General features: G+C 35.9%; 3 protein-coding genes across 3 annotated transcripts; all 3 read right to left on the reverse strand.

Annotated features, from left to right (window-relative positions):
* Nucleotides 1-1,948: 1,948 nt before the first annotated feature.
* On the reverse strand, nt 1,949-6,220 carry eif4ea (eukaryotic translation initiation factor 4ea). The gene is made up of 7 exons (XM_087798604.1): nt 6,157-6,220; nt 5,283-5,389; nt 5,114-5,209; nt 4,445-4,508; nt 4,186-4,299; nt 3,961-4,100; nt 1,949-2,655 (listed from the first exon to the last, which is right to left on the reverse strand). The coding sequence occupies exons 1-7, from the start codon at nt 6,172-6,174 to the stop codon at nt 2,541-2,543; spliced, it is 654 nt and encodes a 217-aa protein (XP_087654730.1). The 5' UTR covers nt 6,175-6,220; the 3' UTR covers nt 1,949-2,540.
* Nucleotides 6,221-7,226: 1,006 nt separating this feature from the next.
* LOC148071509 (alcohol dehydrogenase class-3) lies at nt 7,227-11,981 on the reverse strand. The gene is made up of 9 exons (XM_087798789.1): nt 11,947-11,981; nt 11,468-11,569; nt 10,395-10,536; nt 10,226-10,313; nt 9,084-9,303; nt 8,244-8,504; nt 7,774-7,909; nt 7,443-7,581; nt 7,227-7,356 (listed from the first exon to the last, which is right to left on the reverse strand). Exons 1-9 carry the CDS (start codon nt 11,962-11,964, stop codon nt 7,332-7,334), a joined length of 1,131 nt encoding a protein of 376 aa, XP_087654915.1. The 5' UTR covers nt 11,965-11,981; the 3' UTR covers nt 7,227-7,331.
* Nucleotides 11,982-12,246: 265 nt separating this feature from the next.
* Nucleotides 12,247-16,345, reverse strand: gar1 (GAR1 homolog, ribonucleoprotein). Its single transcript, XM_087798790.1, has 7 exons — nt 16,272-16,345; nt 15,812-16,047; nt 14,867-15,021; nt 14,728-14,787; nt 14,546-14,657; nt 14,318-14,452; nt 12,247-13,270 (listed from the first exon to the last, which is right to left on the reverse strand). The coding sequence occupies exons 2-7, from the start codon at nt 16,035-16,037 to the stop codon at nt 13,260-13,262; spliced, it is 699 nt and encodes a 232-aa protein (XP_087654916.1). The 5' UTR covers nt 16,038-16,047; nt 16,272-16,345; the 3' UTR covers nt 12,247-13,259.
* Between the last annotated feature and the right edge of the window lie 1,342 nt (nt 16,346-17,687).

Genomic DNA, 17,687 nt, shown 5'->3' on the forward strand with positions numbered 1-17,687 from the left:
TATGGAAGTGTGAAGGGGGGGGGGGGAGTGTGTTGGTCCAGGAGGTCATGATAATTAAACTATGACATCTGGGTGAGCAGGTATGGGGCATCTTTTGTTTATGAACTCCCTGCACTTTGGGGCAATTAGGGTTGATTTATGCTCCTACTGTTCATCAGACCCACATGAAAGGTCAAAGAGACAAACTGGTGTCTCGAAGGAAATTAAGATATCCTCCGTATCAAGCTTTTTTTGTGCTCATAAGAGTAAAGACATCAGTTAAAGGGTCAAATTGACTCACAAGAATTACATGTGGACCTAACCTCAAATCAAGTACCGAGAACAAATCAGATCAGGCACAGAAACAAGTGTTCAAAAGCTTAAAAAAGAAAATCCTTGTATTTATAGTGATGTATTTGGGAACACTGCACATTGTATTCTAGGGATGTAAGAAAGTATTGATTTAAAGATATATCCCAATGTTTTTTTTATTCCCGATACCGTTTTGACTTTTGAACTGAAGTCACACGCCGACACCAGTGAAGCAGAACTTATTTTTTGAGGAGAATTCCCTCCACAGGATTAAACACCACTAACTTTATTAAGTATCTACTGCAGAGAAGCGGTTATAAAAGGATATAAGCAGATCGAAGAAACTAGAAAGATGAAACAAAACCGTTAACTTTGCTGTTCCGTAGAGACGAAAGAAACTTTCTGTCGACGCATGAAAGTCAACAATACCAAATGTTTTTGTTAGAGTTAATGTTGACTTTATCATTAGAATCTGCCTCAATCCAATACAAAGGGTTTGTGTTTAATAGTGGTAAAGTAATAACTGACACCGCAGGGTTCCGTGTGTGTGACATCTATGCTCCGGTAAATGTTCAAACTTCAGGTTGATCAATGATGACGAAATAAATACATTTAACAAATTGAGTTAAGTCTTAACAGCGTTAATTTACTTTATTCGTGTTAATCACAATAAAATTTCCCCAAAAGTATATAAATAACTTTGAATTAAAATAAAGTAATTTCATATGTTAAATAAATACTATATTTAACGTAAGCTTTTAAAGCTCATTTTGGCTTTTTGTGCATTCTTAATATAAGCTTACATTTTTCATTTGATTAGAGACTGCATTTGCTAAATTGTTATAAAAGCCAGAAAGAGCTTTGAAAAAAAAAAAAAAAAAACTACCCTTAGAATGGCTCACAGAATAGACTCGGCAAATGATCAGCTCTAGGGAAATAAGACCGTCTGAAGTTTCCCTTCAGTACTGTGACAATAAGACACGCGTGTAAATCAATAAACAAGAAGCGCCCGAAAAGTCCCTAAAGGAAAAGAAAACATTCAAATTTGCCAAAGAACACATTAACAGGCCTAGAAAGAAGTGAAGAAAGAGTAATTTTTGTCCCCAAAGGCCACAGACGGTTTGTCATATGGGGATGTTTCTCCTACTATGGTCTTTGATGGATCAGTTTGCATACGTCAAAATGCCTGAATAGGTCATGTTAAGCTGGAGAGGAAATGTCCTTGAAATTGGTGCTTGACCACGACCCCTAAAACACACCAGCAAGTGAGCGTCATCTTGCTTCCAGACCAACAAATTTAAAGATATGGCGTGATGAATGCCCAGAACTTTTACAAAAAACTTAAATGCTTTCGTCCGTGACAAAACCAAGTGATGTCATCTCCATGCAAAAGACGTAAAGCAGTCATCAGAAAAGGTTTAACTAAATATTAAAAGATGCGATTCTAAATCCTAGATTTAATTAAACATATCAGTTACTAAAAACCCTTTTTCTTTTTTTTTTTTAAATACAGCAGACTGTCTATACAGTTACTTTAAAGAAGATGAAAGTTTTGTTATTGATTTAGACTTATGTGCAGTTCTCGATGCATTAGAATACAAATGGCTTGCTTTTTAAACACAACTTATTTATTTTCAAAGTATTACAATGAACAACATGCTTTAGATTGCATTTTATTTACATCTTTTACACATTTCCTGCTGACAGGTCGCTACATTCGAAGGCACACTTTAAATAAATGTCGTTTAGAAACAAAACATTTGGGAATTTGTTCGTGACAAAAATAAGATTCATGACAATGCTTCCAAACATTAGTTTAAATGAACCACTTGAATAACACATGTCCAACAAAAGGTGAAGAAAAAGGAAGTCTGGTGTAAAAGAAAATGATTTGTTAAAAAGATTAAATACTTTGTACGTTGATGAAATTTGGGGTTTGACATGTGCTTCAGAGCAGCAAAGAAAACAAGTTAGAATTAAATAAATTAGACGTTTCATCCATTAAGGTTTTAAATGGCAAGTACCAACTCAAGAGTTCAAAATAAGGACACCTTTCTCTGCAGAAGTGGCTTTGAAAATAACTTAAGGATTTAAATAAATAAGCAACAATAGAAAAGTGAACTCAGGTCAATGCAAAGGTTTTTTTTGTTGTAAACTGTCCGCTTTAACATGTACACAGACAGAAAAACATTCAGATTTAGGGGATGAAAGTTTACTCATAGAATAATAAACAAAGTGTTGACGATTCCTCAAGCAACAAACTTGTTTTTGGTGCTGGAGCCACTCTTCGTTGCAGTGTCTGCATGAGACTGGTAACCAATGATTACCTTTGGTGGCACTCCTAATCTCTCCTTGTAGACGCTCCTAAAACAAAGACATAACAGCACAGTGTTAATTTATTATTATTAACAAAGAGAACACTTCCTTCAGAGCAAAACTATTGTACAGCTGTGGAAGACATCCTGCATCCTTCTGGTATGAAAGAAGAGATTCCCCAGCGACACGAAATAATTAAGATAGTGGTGCAAACATCATATGTCATGAAAACATTTGACTGGCTGGTTCTGGATCACACACCATGTCACCAAGAGAATGCAGTTCACCAGAATAGAAGACTTCCAATCCGACACAGAACAAGGGCACCAAAAGGTAATGATCTCTTGCTTCATTGCTTTTAATAGAGTATACTTCTGAATTCATGCTTAACAAAAAGAATTCTCAGGCATTGTGTGCTGCATCAGTAATGACGAGTTAGAGCGCAGTGGAGGGGTAGAGAGATTCATCGGCTGGTGGCTAGCAAATCAGATACGCCTTAAACCCGGTTAAACCCAGGAGCCCATTTTGGTCTTCTGGGAGAATGAAGTCCACAAGCTTTGGCAAATAAGAAGACTCGTATCAACGGCGTCTTCAAAACCCAGTGTGGAATGGTTACCGAGGAAAAAGTAAACACTACTTTCTTCACGATGTTTGAAATAAGATTATAACACCATTAGATTAACGTAAGTAGGTAAAGATAATTTGTAAAGCTCCTTTCTAAACCAGGGTCACAAAGCGCTTTAACAATCAAAAACAATACAGTTAAAATATATACTTTAAAAGGCTAAGACACATAAAACAGTAGACTCCAAACTCAGAGAGAGGAAAATCATTCCAAAGCTAAGGAGCAACAGCCTGAAAGGATTTCTCTCTCTGGTCCTGAAGCGTGTTCAGGAACCATCAGTAGATTCTGATCCACAGACATCAGAGCCCAAGCTGGGGTTGTAAGGCTGGATCAGATCACTTCACAAGGAAATCGTTTATGCTCCAAGGTTAAATGTTCAAAGAGAATGGAGACTCTGGATTCAAACTTATAGTACCCAATATCTAATTGGTTAAACTTTCAACAATATCATCCTGTGCATTCTTTTTTAATGGCTTCACAGTTATTTTACAAATTTAACTACTATATATATATATATATATATATATATATATATATGCTCACCAGATGGATTGGTTCACATGACATTTCCCCAATATTAGCAACACAGTCCTGCAAAAAGCTCAATGGAACTACTTACAGCTCCTGAATAAATAAAGTAAAACTTTTAAAGATGCTGCATTGAAGACATATTTACAATCATAGACAGCCTTGGCAACATGCCAAAAATATGACCACAACTAGCTTACCCGATATGTGTAATTGCATCTTTGTTTTCATAGTCTGTTGTCCATATGGCTATTTTATCTCCTTTGGCCCGGACATTAATGACTGCTCCACACACGTCGTCACTGTGGTTGTCAAACGCTTCACCCACAAGACACAAAAGCTGCAAAAAGAGGGAAACGATTACAAATAAAAGGCTTATTTTGCATTTCATTCAAAATCAATCAAATTAATGAAACGCAACATACCGTTTCTAGCCAAAATCGATCAAGATCCGACTTTCGTTGCTGCTTGGAAAGAGTTATCAACCAACGGCCACCACGCCGGTTCCTATCGTCCTCCCACATGGGCTCAATACCATCCTTCACACAAACATAAGTTATTTTTAAGAGTCAACTGCAAGTGGGTATCCATTGGAACAAATACCCACAAAAATCATTAATGTTTTTAAATCAATCGATTTTGCAAAAAACACAATTCAAAAATAAATTGACACTGAATTCTTACCTTAAAAAGAGAATAGTCACAGCCAGACATCAAATGACTTGATAGTTGAATATGATTGTATAATCTGGGGGAGAGAGAATGACACATTTTGTTTAACAACCTTGTTGTTTTAATTAATGTATGGCTGCAGCTATGGAATACTTCAGTATTGGAGTACTCTACTGAAAAATGTCATCAATTAATTAAGTAATGGATAGCACACCTTACACTATCTTAGATAGTCAAAGAGCTAGTATATACACATGTATACACACACGTAACTCATTATCTTTTAAATAATACAAATAAATAAAAGTAATATCGCCTTCAGATGTACTTTTTTTAATTTTGTGTCAAAGCATCATACTGTGTCTGAGGAGATTTTAGGCAATATCCCCCAAAAAAATGCTCCAGAAAAAAAAAGAAAGTCCTACCTTTTATGAACTTTGACAACCGCGATTACAATCAGGTTAACGTGCCTTTAAGGCAAGTAAAGATACGTACATTTTTTGTATTAATTCAACTAATATTTGTATAGTTCATAAATTAATGCTTAGCCCAATTTCCATTTCATTTTCCCATAAAAAAGATTATGTAATTGTAGTGACAAATACTTAAAGTATACTCTAGAATATTAACAAAAGTTAAAACCTGTAAATGAGAAGTGGTTTAAGAACAAACTCCACTTACGCCCAGAAGTCTTCCACAGTGTCGAACTTGGAGATGAGACGCAGATTAGCTTGCCATGTTTTGCTTTTATCGTTCTTGAAAAACCACAGGGCCCACCTTTAAACATCAAATCACACATGTTACATATACACTGCAGGAAACACTGATACAACAAGTTCGAAATCCTGACCTGTTCTGCAAGGGGTGCTTGATATACATTTGAGGTTGCTTCACAAGACTCTGAATTGCCATTTGACACGTTTCCTTTTCGACGTTTGAAGGGACAGTCGCTGACACCTAGGTGCAAGTAGTTATTTTAATAAAAGGTCATCAGATTTTATTCATACAAAAACATTTTTTTAATATCGCCTCAAGGATTTCAATCATGAGAGTTTTTCCCTTAAAATTCAACTTAAAAAGAATACTAATGCGCCAAGTAGTTTTTTTGTTTGTTTGTTTTTTTAAATTTAAAAGTAATTATTTTAAATTCTCCACCTCCCTCGAGTAATAGTAAGTAAGTCATTTGTATTTATATAGAGCTTTTCCAGACCAGGGTCACAAAAGCGCTTAAAAAAAATCAAAACAATATTCAATAAAGAATATACTTTAAAGCTCAAGATAAGATAAGACAACACAGGAGTTACAGAAATTGTGGGAACGTTACTAGGGATACTATTGCAACGTGCAAATAAACAGTGTTTTGCGTTGAAAAAAGTGAACAATGAGACACAAGTAGCTTTGTTTTAGTTGTCCACAACCACTCCGTTTTAATACTCCAGTAGTTTCGCTTCATTTATTAGAGTTTTCGATATTCATTTGAGCTGAAACCGAGAGGGAAATACCGTCAACTATTTCAAGTAGTTGCACCTGTGTTTCCGAACCACCGGCTTTATGTCGTGATGGATGACAACTATGCTAACTTGTTTGGCTAGCCGAGACAGTGAACGTGCTAGTGAAAGCGTTAAGGTGCTTCTTAAATTCCCACTTGGCCCTCAAAACAAGTTTTTTTTTTTAGAATGAGCGTTTCTGTGGTGTGACGGCAGAGAACGCTGAGATTCACTCACCAGCAGAGCGGTCGCCATCTTCTGGAACTAAAGCTCAGCGTCGTGCTGACTTCAAATAGCTGATTGGGCCAGGTGCTGCGGATTTGTGCGCATGCGCCCGTCGTGACGCTTTTATTCCTTTCATTTGTCATCATATGCCTGAGACCAAGGGTCTATTAGCCTTAAAAGACACATTATAACATATATTAAAATAAAATGTATTCATACACTTTTATAATATGAATCACACATTCAGTCATTCATAATATACGCACTCTTAGGTGTTGGAAAATATTTCAGTAATACAAAACTTTTCATTGTATTGGTTTATCAGCATGGATGCCTTTTCTTTTATGAATTATATTTAAGTCACTTCTGGTCTTTTAGTCAATTTACTAAATAAAACAGTACAGCGATAATTGACCGGAATGTGCACTTCTGAAAGCACCATGATAAGTTTCATTTGTGCCTTTCAGATTTCCAACTGTAATAAAACAGTATATACCGAGTCACGGAGAGACTACATACATTCCTATTAAAGATATGTTGTAATGCATTTTGTTAGAGATGACTATATTGCTTCACTGGTATTAAATATATTTGCCCTAAATGTATTTAATATGGCACCTGTAATGCAACTCTACAATTTCTATTTTAAAGTTGTTTTTGTCTTCCTGTTGGAGCAGAGTGAAGGGATGATGTTAATCCGTTTGTATCCCGTTGGTTCTTTGTGTCATTTCCTTTGATATATGCTTTTTATATTTGCATTTTATTCTTGCTTTTATAAACTTGCTGTACCTTCTATTGTCTGCCGTGTAATGGAAATCCAATTTCCCAAAGGAGATCTCCAGAGGCATTAATAAAGTCCATCTAATCTCATTGAATAAGTATACCTTAAAATATTTCCTTAAGTCATGCTTGTAAAACTAATTTATGAGAATAACCTACATCTGCTTGTAGACTCTCACATTTTAAAACCTCTCCTTTAAATAGGATTACAAGTATTGACTACAGCTCAAAAAGTAACAGTACATACTTCAGGCATGTGCGTGTGTGATGTAAAGAGGGTGAACAAAGGCACTGGAAAAATCCAATTTTCTTTAAATTTATTGAAAGTGTTTGAAAACTTTTTAACTATAAGAAATAACTGGAACCATGGCAGGAATTGTGAACTATGGAAAATAGTCTGTGGCACTTCAGAAGGTCAGGACTGTGCGGATACTGCAAAGAAGAAACATGTTTAAGGAGAGAACAAAGATGGTACGCAAAACAGTATGGAGGAAATATTTAGTGTAAACTGCTTGTACCTCTTTCCAGCATGCATGAGGTCAAATCCCTCATTGATCTTCTCAAATGGCAGGGTATGAGTCACAAACTCATCCACCTTCAACTTCTTATTCATGTAGTCGTCCACAAGCTTGGGAACACTCTCCACACTCTTCCAGCCTAAGATATTTAACAGAAATATATTATAACAACAAAGCAGATTTAAACCATTAATATCCATCATTACGACAACAATGTAATCCTCAGTCTTTTAATTGTGAAAAGTATCTAATTCACGTAATTCACTGATATCATGTTAAAGCCAATTGTGAGCATAACTGAACAGTCAAAAAGTGAACATCATCCATTTACCTCCAAAAGCGGTTCCCTTCCACACACGACCTGTGACCAGCTGAAATGGTCTGGTGGAGATCTCCTGGCCTGCTCCAGCAACCCCAATGATGACACTCTCACCCCATCCTTTATGGCAAGCTTCCAGAGCAGCTCTCTGCAATAGAAACATTGAAGACGTGCTAAATTCTTAGTGTCCCCCCCATCAGGGTCATCATATTACCTTCCAGTACCAAAACCTTGTTTGACTTGAGATTGTTCGAGTTTCACATGATCGTGTCAAGAATATATAGTTATTAAAATGCATAAAATCCATGTAAATAACAAGACTTATGGATATTTAAGCTCAGTCACATTTGAACTGCGACTTAAAAATCAAACATCAACCTAAATACTGAAAAGATCATATCAGATGATGCAATGAAGTTCAGATTAAGGGTTTTTTTAATTAGCTGGACGAAACACAACCGGTTTGAAGAATTTAGCCTTACCATTATCTTCACGTTCCCGATACACTCAAAGGAGTAATCGACGCCCCCATCGGTCATTTCAACAAGAACCTCCTGGATGGGCTTGGTGTGGTCAGCTGGGTTAACAAACTCTGTGGCACCAAACTCCTTGGCTTTCTCAAACTTCGCTGCATTGAGGTCAATGCCGATGATCCTGGTTGCCCCAGCCACTTTACAGCCCATAATAGCAGCTAGACCGACAGCTCCAAGACCAAAGACGGCACAAGTAGAGCCAGGTTCAACCTGCAAACAGTGGGAAACCGCCCCAAAGATGAATTGCGTGTCATGAATTGATTTCTAATATTTAAAGGGAGTATATTGTGTTTTGCAACATTATCATATATAACTTAATGGTTTGTTTTTCCTTTTATTTGATATACATTACTTTCAGTTGTTGCACGTTCATGTCAAATGTTGAATCACGCCTATAGTCCTCTTTAAAGTGGTGCTGGTTTTGTGGAGCCATCAAGTGGACACATGGACTACTACAAGCAATACCCATTAAACTGGGTAATACTCAAGAATCATCATTTTTGTAGTCGATCTGGAATTTGCCTACTTGATGGAAAACAAAAATATAATGAGAAATAATGCTTGAATGAGGAACGAAAACGAAAGTGGGACTCTTAAATAAATATGATTATGTATTTGAATTAATTCATATAATAAAGAAAATAGATAATTTACATGAGGTTCATGGTTTTAAGATCCTAATAAATTAGTTGTTTTTTTATTAAGAAAATATATTCACCAAAAAAAGGGAAATAAAATGTAATAATGTTATAAATGTATCAAAGTAAAATACCCTTTTTTTCTCCTCACCTTGGCAGTGTTGAGTGCAGCACCATAACCAGTAGAAATCCCACAGCCGAGGAGGCACACTTTATCCATTGGAGCGTTCTCCTTCACTTTGGCCAGAGAGATGTCGGCTACCACCGTGTACTCAGAGAAGGTGCTGGTGCCCATGAAGTGAAATACTTGCTTTCCCTTGCAAGTGAAGCGTGAGGTCTTGTCAGGCAGCAGTCCTTGGCCTTGGGTAATCCTGCAGGGTGAAAACACCAGATGTAGGGAAAATATGGATTATTTTCTAGTTCATCTGATGAAACTCTTACAGAATATTTCACCGCAAGCGGCTGAGCTTTGATTTGGCTGCCCCGAGGTGGGACACTGTAGGCTGTGAGTTCTACTCTGGAGGCTCCAAGTTCTGATAAAGATTTTTTTTTCAACCCAGTCCCATAGCCAAGGCCCCCTTTGAAAATAACCAGTTCACTTTTTTATATATTTTTTTGCATACATATGGCTGTGTCTTTTACCTTTAAATACCATATGTATTGAATGTCAAAAACATGTGAAAAGAGCACAGAAAACAAAGCAAGTGAGGAGAGACTCAAATCAAATAAATAGTGTTAATTATTATAGTTTTTAACACACAAAGCTCAATGATATTAGTAGATCCAGGGACTTTAAATAGATTTCAGAGTCAACACTTTAAATCAGATTAGTTTTTATTAAGGAAACTGAACATTTAACTTACTTTAGGATATCAGGCTTTTAATTTTTTTATATTCCTATGAGACATGTAATTCAAAAATAATAAAATAAATTAAATTCAGTGATTTAACACATGCCCACAAAAGACTCTCAGACAAATATTTAAGTGGTAAAACTGCCATCTTCACTGGGACTCACAAGCAAATTGTTCTCCATTCATAGTGAATACAATGATACCAACTGAACACTAGAATAAAAACGATTACTAAACTATTACCATTATGTGTATACGTTGGTACCTAGAATACAGTCCTATCAACTGACATAAATATACCATATTTAAAAGTGTAGTAGGAAATATATCCCTGCAGTGAATGAGGCCTTTTTAAATGACTAATCAAGTTCAGAAAATGAAAAAAAAAAATGTATAGAGGGGGCATAAATTTGACAATTGTCAAAGAAAACTGTTTTACCTAATTTTCTGGCAAAGATTGGTTTTGGGATTCTTGCAGAATTTGCACTCGCCACACTGAGGCACATACAGGGGGATGACAACATCACCTTTTTTTTGAGAGAGAGAAGAAGAGCGCATAAAAACACGATCAAACATTCAAAAGAGCATTCTTTGTTGTTTATACATACCTGGCTTAAATTTAGTGACACCCTCACCAACGCTCTCTACTTTACCAGCACCTTCATGGCCCAAGATCACAGGAAAGAGTCCCTCAGGGTCACTGCCGCTCAGAGTGTAGGCATCAGTGTGGCACACCCCAGTGGCAAAGAGCTGAAACCAAAAAAAACATGTCACATAACTTAACTTACAAAGATGGCCTAATATACCAAAGTGCGAAAAATAAACATCACATTTACTGGGACATGTAATTATTTTCTTTCTTTTTTTTTTTAATTAATGTTTCTCAACTCTTGTTTTATAACAGGCCATCATATGTTATAGATTATTCGGCTTTTAACTTACAACATCAAAAGCTGACAAATACCAAGAGATATTTAGGAAACAGAGTTTGAAACTGAAGCTGTGGAATACAAAAAAAACTACTTCAAGTGTATAACTAATAGTTGTCTGTAGTGTAAATTCAATTTTTTTCTTTTTCTTTCACCAAATGATGTAAAAGCCATGTTGGTGGTTGATTTTAAACATTTTCAAATCCTAACAAAGTACTTATTAGTTTTTTAAAGAGCCAGCATACTGCTACACCCAGATCGGTGGCACACCGTTGGAAACAGCTTCAGGTCAATGATCGGTAACAGTTTATTTGGTCGCCACTTTCAACGCCATTTCTTCTAGTCGCCCTGGACCAGGGTGACAACTCATGTGACTTTCTATTGTAGCATTAGGCAAACAAACAGCGAAAGCTCATGTTTACAAAGGCTCTAATCACATTTGTACACATACCCTTTCCTGTAAATAAATGTTTAATAATATGTAATCTTACATGGTAATTCAATGGTTAAGAAATTATATTTAGAAATTATTTGACCGGCCCAGACTTAAAAGGAACATCTGGCGGATTTGAGGTTGGGATCATTCAACTTTTCATTTAAAAAGTATAATCCAACCAGAAAGGTTTTTGATAGGTTGTTGCACTATGGTTAGACCTGACACAAGTTACCCAAGCAGAGACGCTTTATGACCAACAAGCTCACGCATGTTTCATTAATCATTTGTCTGGTTCTAGCCCTGTCACTTGACTTACCTTGATGCGAACTTCATGAGCATTTGGAGGGGCCACTTCCACCTCCTCGATGGAGAGAGGTTTGCCAGCCTCCCAGGCCACAGCAGCCTTGCACTTGATCACCTGGAAGTCACACAGGTGTCATTGTTGTGATTTTAAAGTAGCAGCTCTTTGCCTGAACTCACCCTGGAAAGTCAGTTTAATCGTTAAAACTGCTCATTCTTATGTCAGTTAAATGCAATTAAACTAAAAATCCAGTTAGAAACTAGTTCTTATGCGCGTGTGTATATTAATATTCAGACGCATTATGCAACACATTCAGAAAGTACAATTTATCGTGCAACATTGAGAGCATTGTTTTCTCCTCTTCCTAGTCTAGCTAGTTGACAAACGTATCTAGAAACAAATGCAGTAGCACATTAAAAAGGAGAACTGTAATTTTGACCAGAAAATAACGCTTTAGGCGCTTTTCCTCGTGTTTTCTTTGGACGTCAACTTACTTTACCAGCTGTCTCCATGATCGCTCCAGCAGCAAGAGGGAGACGCCGAGTGCGCAGGCGCAGAGTCGTCAACCCATGGACCAATCGGGGACGAGTTCACTCGTGGTGCGTTAAGATGGCGCAAGTATTGGTCTTTTCTCATTCTATAGTCTTGTATTAATAGTTCTACCTTTTTATAATAGTTAAAAAAACATGTATTTTGTAAGGATTCGAATCACAATGCATTGCTTATATTTAATATGTTAAAAATGAAATGTCATTTATTTTATCTATATTGTGTTGAAAATACAACATTAAAAGTCAAATTGTTCGTTTATTGGATTATTTTAACTAATTGACATTCAATTAAGGAAGGAGTTAAATTGTTTAAAAGAACCAGAAAAGAGGAGTCACAACAATAAATAACCATTGTATTATGTATGGATTATAGGAATTAATATTGCTAATAACAGCAGGACCACAGTTTATCAGTTGACAGCTGAGGGAAAGAAGACGGTTCACAATTCTCAACGTAAAAACGCATCCTTTGTTTCTTCTGCCAATATGTGCTACAACAGATCTCTCACTCTTGCTTAACATTCACTCTTTACCTTTTGATGATGTTTGAATTATCTGTCTCTTTATATGTTCTGTGTGTATGTATGGATGTTTGTAGGGATGGATGCGTTATTGCTGCTGGATATGATAATGTCTCCCTAATCGGATCAATAAAGTAACTATCCATCTGGTGGACCTACTCTGCAGTCTTTTCACAGAGGGAGTGCATCCATGAGTGTGCAAAAACTTTCATATCAGCCTGGTACATTTAGGCTGAACTACACTCACTTCCACAAAAAGTTATAGAATCCATCATTGAAAGTAATATTAATGAATCTTGAATATCTTATGGAATTTACACTTAAAAAAACTAAAATAAACTTACAATGGCACCGCTTTAATTTTTTACGGGTTTTCAAACATTGCAATAAAACAGTTTTCCAACTACAAATGGACTCCTCTCCCTTAAGTATTTTGTCCAAAGTCATGAATTTCCTTTCTTTCCAAATAACCAATGAATTGAGAAATACATTGAGAAAATCTTCTGCATGATGTTTCTTTAACAAAGACTTCACATCTACACATATGGATCTTTTAAATACAGTATATCAAAATCCATCACCTTTTCAACAACAGTACAAAAATTAGAGAAAAAAAAAAGAGAAAGAAAACAAAGTTTATAAATCCGATGATCCATTTTGTCCCTGGAGCTCAACGCCCGCATTTGGCTTCTTGCTGGACAGGGATCAAGGCTGCACCATATCAAGAGCATTTGATCATCTTCCACCTAAAGAGACAGGAAAAGTTATAAAAGAAAACATAAAAACAAAACAAGTTTTGAATATTGTTTGAATACATTTTTTTTAACACATTTACTACTGAAACGTTCTGAAAAAAGTAAATATTGTGATTGAAAATAAATTTAAAAATAAACCTAATAATTTAACCAAACTCAGTGAGGTTATTTCGAAATTTAAGTCCCAGAAAACGGAATAAAATGTAGTATGTTTTCAGGACGAACTCTTTAATGGGTTAGTTCACCCTGTTTAAAGTAAAGCAGAATATTTCCAATAATGTGGAATTAATTATAACTTATTGGTTGACAAGGTGAAAAAAATCATACACATGGTATTAAGGACTCACTTTTTTCCTTGATCTGAGATAAGAAAAAACTTGATGCATGCAATGATATTTTTAATAGTCTACTGTCTTTAGACAAGATCTATTACAGTCAGTGATTCTTACTTGGAATGATTATTGTTTCATAGCAACCTTCCATCTTTGACAATGAAATGTATAAGTGACAGCTAAAACTGTCAAATTTTACATTCAAATGCTATGAAATTTGATCCTTTCAATAAATCAATAAATATGGCAAATGATCTACTAAATAATAAAAATATATTTAAAAAATTGATTATGAGGAAAGAGTGTGACCGTTTACAAACAAGTAATTACTTACTGTGATAATGAAGGGTTACAAGGCTTTAAACAGTACAGAGTATGACCATGATAAATAAAATTATATCGGTGCTGATGCACCGCGTTGTTGTGCCCTTCATTTGAAAGCCAGAAGTTAAGAGATAGACCCACTTTATGCTGCTTCCGATTTGTTCGCATTGCAAAGGAGCCTTCCATGACTACGCAAAAAGGACCAATGTTTATTGTTGATGATCCATATTTATATTGGTAAACATAAGCGTGAGAAAGGTCAAGTGTGGCGTGAGAATGGAAAAAGGAAATTCAAAGTGAAAGAAATACCATTTTAGCATTAAAAAAAGAGGATATCTAGGATCCCTGATGATTCAGCTAAACAAAAATTACAATTACACACCTCTGAATCCACGTCCTCCACCTCCACCTCCTCTTCCTCTGAATCCTCCTCCTCTGCCACCTCCGAATCCTCCTCCTCCCCTGCCACCTCCAAATCCTCCACCACCTCTGCCCCCTCTTCCACCTCTGAATCCACCTAAGACAAAATACAAAAAAGCATCTTTAGACACCATTCTTATGAGTCAAGCATCTGTTTTCAAGTTATCGTGCAAAAGAAAGTTACACTGACCTCCACGACCACCGCCTCTTCCTCCTCTGCCTCCTCTTGGTGGACCCTTTTCTCCTGGCGGCCTAGGAAGGAATCTTTGCAGCGGCAGAAGCTTCATAGGATCTATGTAGAACTATAGATAAAATTTTAGATCACATCATGCACTCAGAAAACAACATGGAAGTCGAGGAACAATGCAATACCTTCTGTAATTTCTTAAAAGATGATGCCTTCATATTTTCTGAGAGTTTAACTGAAAAATACTGGAGGCATTCGTCAAAGAAAAGTACTTTAAACAGAGGAAAATACATTTAAAAACGGTTAGATCAACAGAAAGGATACAAATTCCCGCAGTTGGCCAAATATCTCGTCCACTTTTCCAATCTGTTCCTTGTTCTCCAGGTAAACTGGAGCATTGAAATATGGAACTTTGTTTTCTTCTGAAGTGCATTTACACACTATATCATCCTCACAAGGATGCACGAACTCTCCTAGAGCTGCAACGTATCGAGAAAAACAGATTAGTAAACACATTTACCTTACTACATTGTAATCATTTTAACATTTTTATTATTATGTTGGCGGCCACAGAAAAAAAATAAAATATTATTCTCATCACATGTGTGCATGTTCAACAAATAGCTTATAAGAAAATACATTATTAGGATAAATAAGTATTTTTAAGTAGGAAAAATGGACAGATTGTTTAATACTATAGTTGATTCAGAACTCTGCAGCGAGAATTCTGACCCGCTCAAGTAGAAGAACTCACATTTCTCCGATCCTTAAAACTCTTCACTGGCTTCCAGTTTCTTTCAGGATCAACTTTAAAATTCTGGTTCTTACTTTCAGAGCTATTCATGGTCAGGCTCCTCCTTACATCACTGATCTGATCCAGCCTTACACCCCAGCTCGGGCTCTGAGGTCTGTGGATCAGAATCTACTGATGGTTCCTGAACACGATTCAGGACCAGAGGAGAGAAATCCTTCCAAGCTGTTGCTCCTAAACTTTGGAACAATCTTCCTCTCTCTCTGTGTTTGATGATCTACTGACTCCTTCAAGAAACATCTTAAGACGTTTTTATTTGTTCAGGCTTTTCCTTGATTTTCTGGAACTCTTGTTGCGTCATCAGTTTTATCTTGATCTTTAAAGTTTATACTTTATTGAATATTGTTTTGATTGTTTAATTGTCTATACAAATAAAAATTACTTATTTACTTACTTACTTACAACACCATTAACGGGTATAAGATTATCAACAAAAAGAAGAATCCCTGTGAACTCACCAACAACATGTTCTGGGGGTCCATAGTCTTGATATCTGTTGAAGCCACCTCTTCCACCACCTCTGCCACCGAATCCTCCTCCGCCACCTCGTCCACCTCTTCCACCGAATCCTCCTCCACCACCTCGGCTGTTGAATCCTCCTCCACCACCCCTGCCACCGCCTCGGCTGTTGAATCCTCCGCCTCGGTTATTGTAACCACCACCTTGTCCTCCTCCGTACGACATTTTTCTTAAACTATAAAAGCACAAAAGTAATAGGAAATAGTAAAAATATCAATTACAGAGTAACAAATCATGCACATCTGGTCAAAGCAAGCTAACATGCTGCTTCTAGCTTCCTTCTATTAGAAAATAAGCAGATATCAGACAATACAAAACATGTAAATCTATAAACAATTGTTTCCTTGCGAGTTTAGGAGTCATGCACACTTAAATACACTTTAGGTATAAATTACTTACAACTAGAACTTTGTATTAGCAACAATCCCGCAGACGTCCCATGTGACGACAACACGTGTGGAAGGAGAGTGCCGTAAAACAAACTGTCGCAAAGTTTTTAAAGGAGGGGCGTTGCGACAGTAGATGTTGCCATACGTTAACTACCGTCCTTGTCAGTGACATCATATTTTTCTTATTCATTTTTTTATTACTGTTTTAGTGATTATCTTCGTCAAAAAATGACATCGTGGGAAATTTACAAACTTTACAAGTAAATGTGATTAGTTTAGTTTAGTTTCTTGTTTACGTATGCAAATATCAATTAGCCCATGCGATGTTTTAGTTCTTGTGTTACAATACATAAACAAAGTTACACACGAAGTAAATTAGAATTATATAATATGAATAATTGATAAATTACTGACAACATGGCAACGATTAATTATAACTATTTATTACTTAAATACACTAAATTGTAATACTACCACCAAAGTCCGCATTGGGCTCATGGTTTAAAATGTTTCATCCATAAATGAGCTAAACATTGGAACATTAATTCATACAATTCAATTCTCATTTCTTGAATAATACTGAAATTAATTTTACCAATAATAAGAAAATAATTTTCTTGGGCAAATTTCGAAACATCTTGTAGAAGAAAAGCAATACATTCAAGACAAAGCAATACAATAAGTAAAGTGAGTCCCTGGTTTGAGTGAAAAGTGATGTGTTGGAGTTATAATAAATATAAATATGATAATGATACCAATGTTTTTTTCAGATGCTCAAAATATGTTATAATGAAAATAAAATAATGTTATGTAATAATGGAAAACGATACAATATGGTTTGAAATCAATGGCCTAACTGTCTCTTTAAATGCTTTTATAGTTGCTGGAATAGAAGTGTAGATTTGAAAAAAATATATAAATAACATAGAGGGCTCTGCTGTCAGTTATAGGATTAACCCTGTTATTATAACTTGACAGAATACCAATATGCTGATGATACATTTATGAACGACATGAAGCAGCGGCCACTTCAGTTCAGAAGTCACTAAATTCTCACCAAATCCAGCAAAACTTATTTATTTATTCAATTGACTATTCTTCTATTTGTTTTATTTTTCTTACTGAACTTTTCCCATTTTGTTTGGTTTTCTTTAGGTCATTGAGTCATTGCTCTCCTGTCGCCACAGTGCAAAAGAGTTTGGGTAATGTAAAAAATCTTTCTTGCTTTTAGGGCAAATACACAAATAAGTGAATTTGCAGGTGATGACTTGCTGTCTGTCTTTTGGGCTGAACTGTCTCGACTGTATATGGCTCTGAAATTAATACAGAAAAAGTAAAAGACAACATGGCTTTAAACTAATATAGAAGTGCCATGAAATGTTTTTGAAAGACTTCTGTGACGAGTTTGGAAAGAGGTCAGAAGTCT

This window comes from Callionymus lyra, chromosome 9 (genome assembly GCF_982586985.1).
Source record: "Callionymus lyra chromosome 9, fCalLyr1.hap1.1, whole genome shotgun sequence".
NCBI lineage: Eukaryota > Metazoa > Chordata > Actinopteri > Syngnathiformes > Callionymidae > Callionymus > Callionymus lyra.

What these genes read in the sequence shown, in the direction of transcription:
- LOC148071509 (XM_087798789.1), bottom strand. An exon ending in GAAGGGAACCGCTTTTGGAG is followed by an intron (nt 7,582 to 7,773) that starts GTAAATGGATGA and finishes TAAATATCTTAG; the next exon opens with GCTGGAAGAGTGTGGAGAGT. An exon ending in CTCATGCATGCTGGAAAGAG is followed by an intron (nt 7,357 to 7,442) that starts GTACAAGCAGTT and finishes TCTTCTTTGCAG; the next exon opens with TATCCGCACAGTCCTGACCT.
- eif4ea (XM_087798604.1), bottom strand. An exon ending in AAGCACCCCTTGCAGAACAG is followed by an intron (nt 5,210 to 5,282) that starts GTCAGGATTTCG and finishes TGATGTTTAAAG; the next exon opens with GTGGGCCCTGTGGTTTTTCA. An exon ending in GATGCAATTACACATATCGG is followed by an intron (nt 2,656 to 3,960) that starts GTAAGCTAGTTG and finishes TCTTTGTTTTAG; the next exon opens with GAGCGTCTACAAGGAGAGAT.
- gar1 (XM_087798790.1), bottom strand. Translation starts at nt 16,037, where the DNA reads ATGTCGTACGGAGGAGGACAAGGTGGTGGTTACAATAACCGAGGCGGA. An exon ending in TTGGCCAACTGCGGGAATTT is followed by an intron (nt 14,788 to 14,866) that starts GTATCCTTTCTG and finishes GAATGCCTCCAG; the next exon opens with TATTTTTCAGTTAAACTCTC. An exon ending in CTTTTAAGAAATTACAGAAG is followed by an intron (nt 14,658 to 14,727) that starts GTATTGCATTGT and finishes TTTTATCTATAG; the next exon opens with TTCTACATAGATCCTATGAA.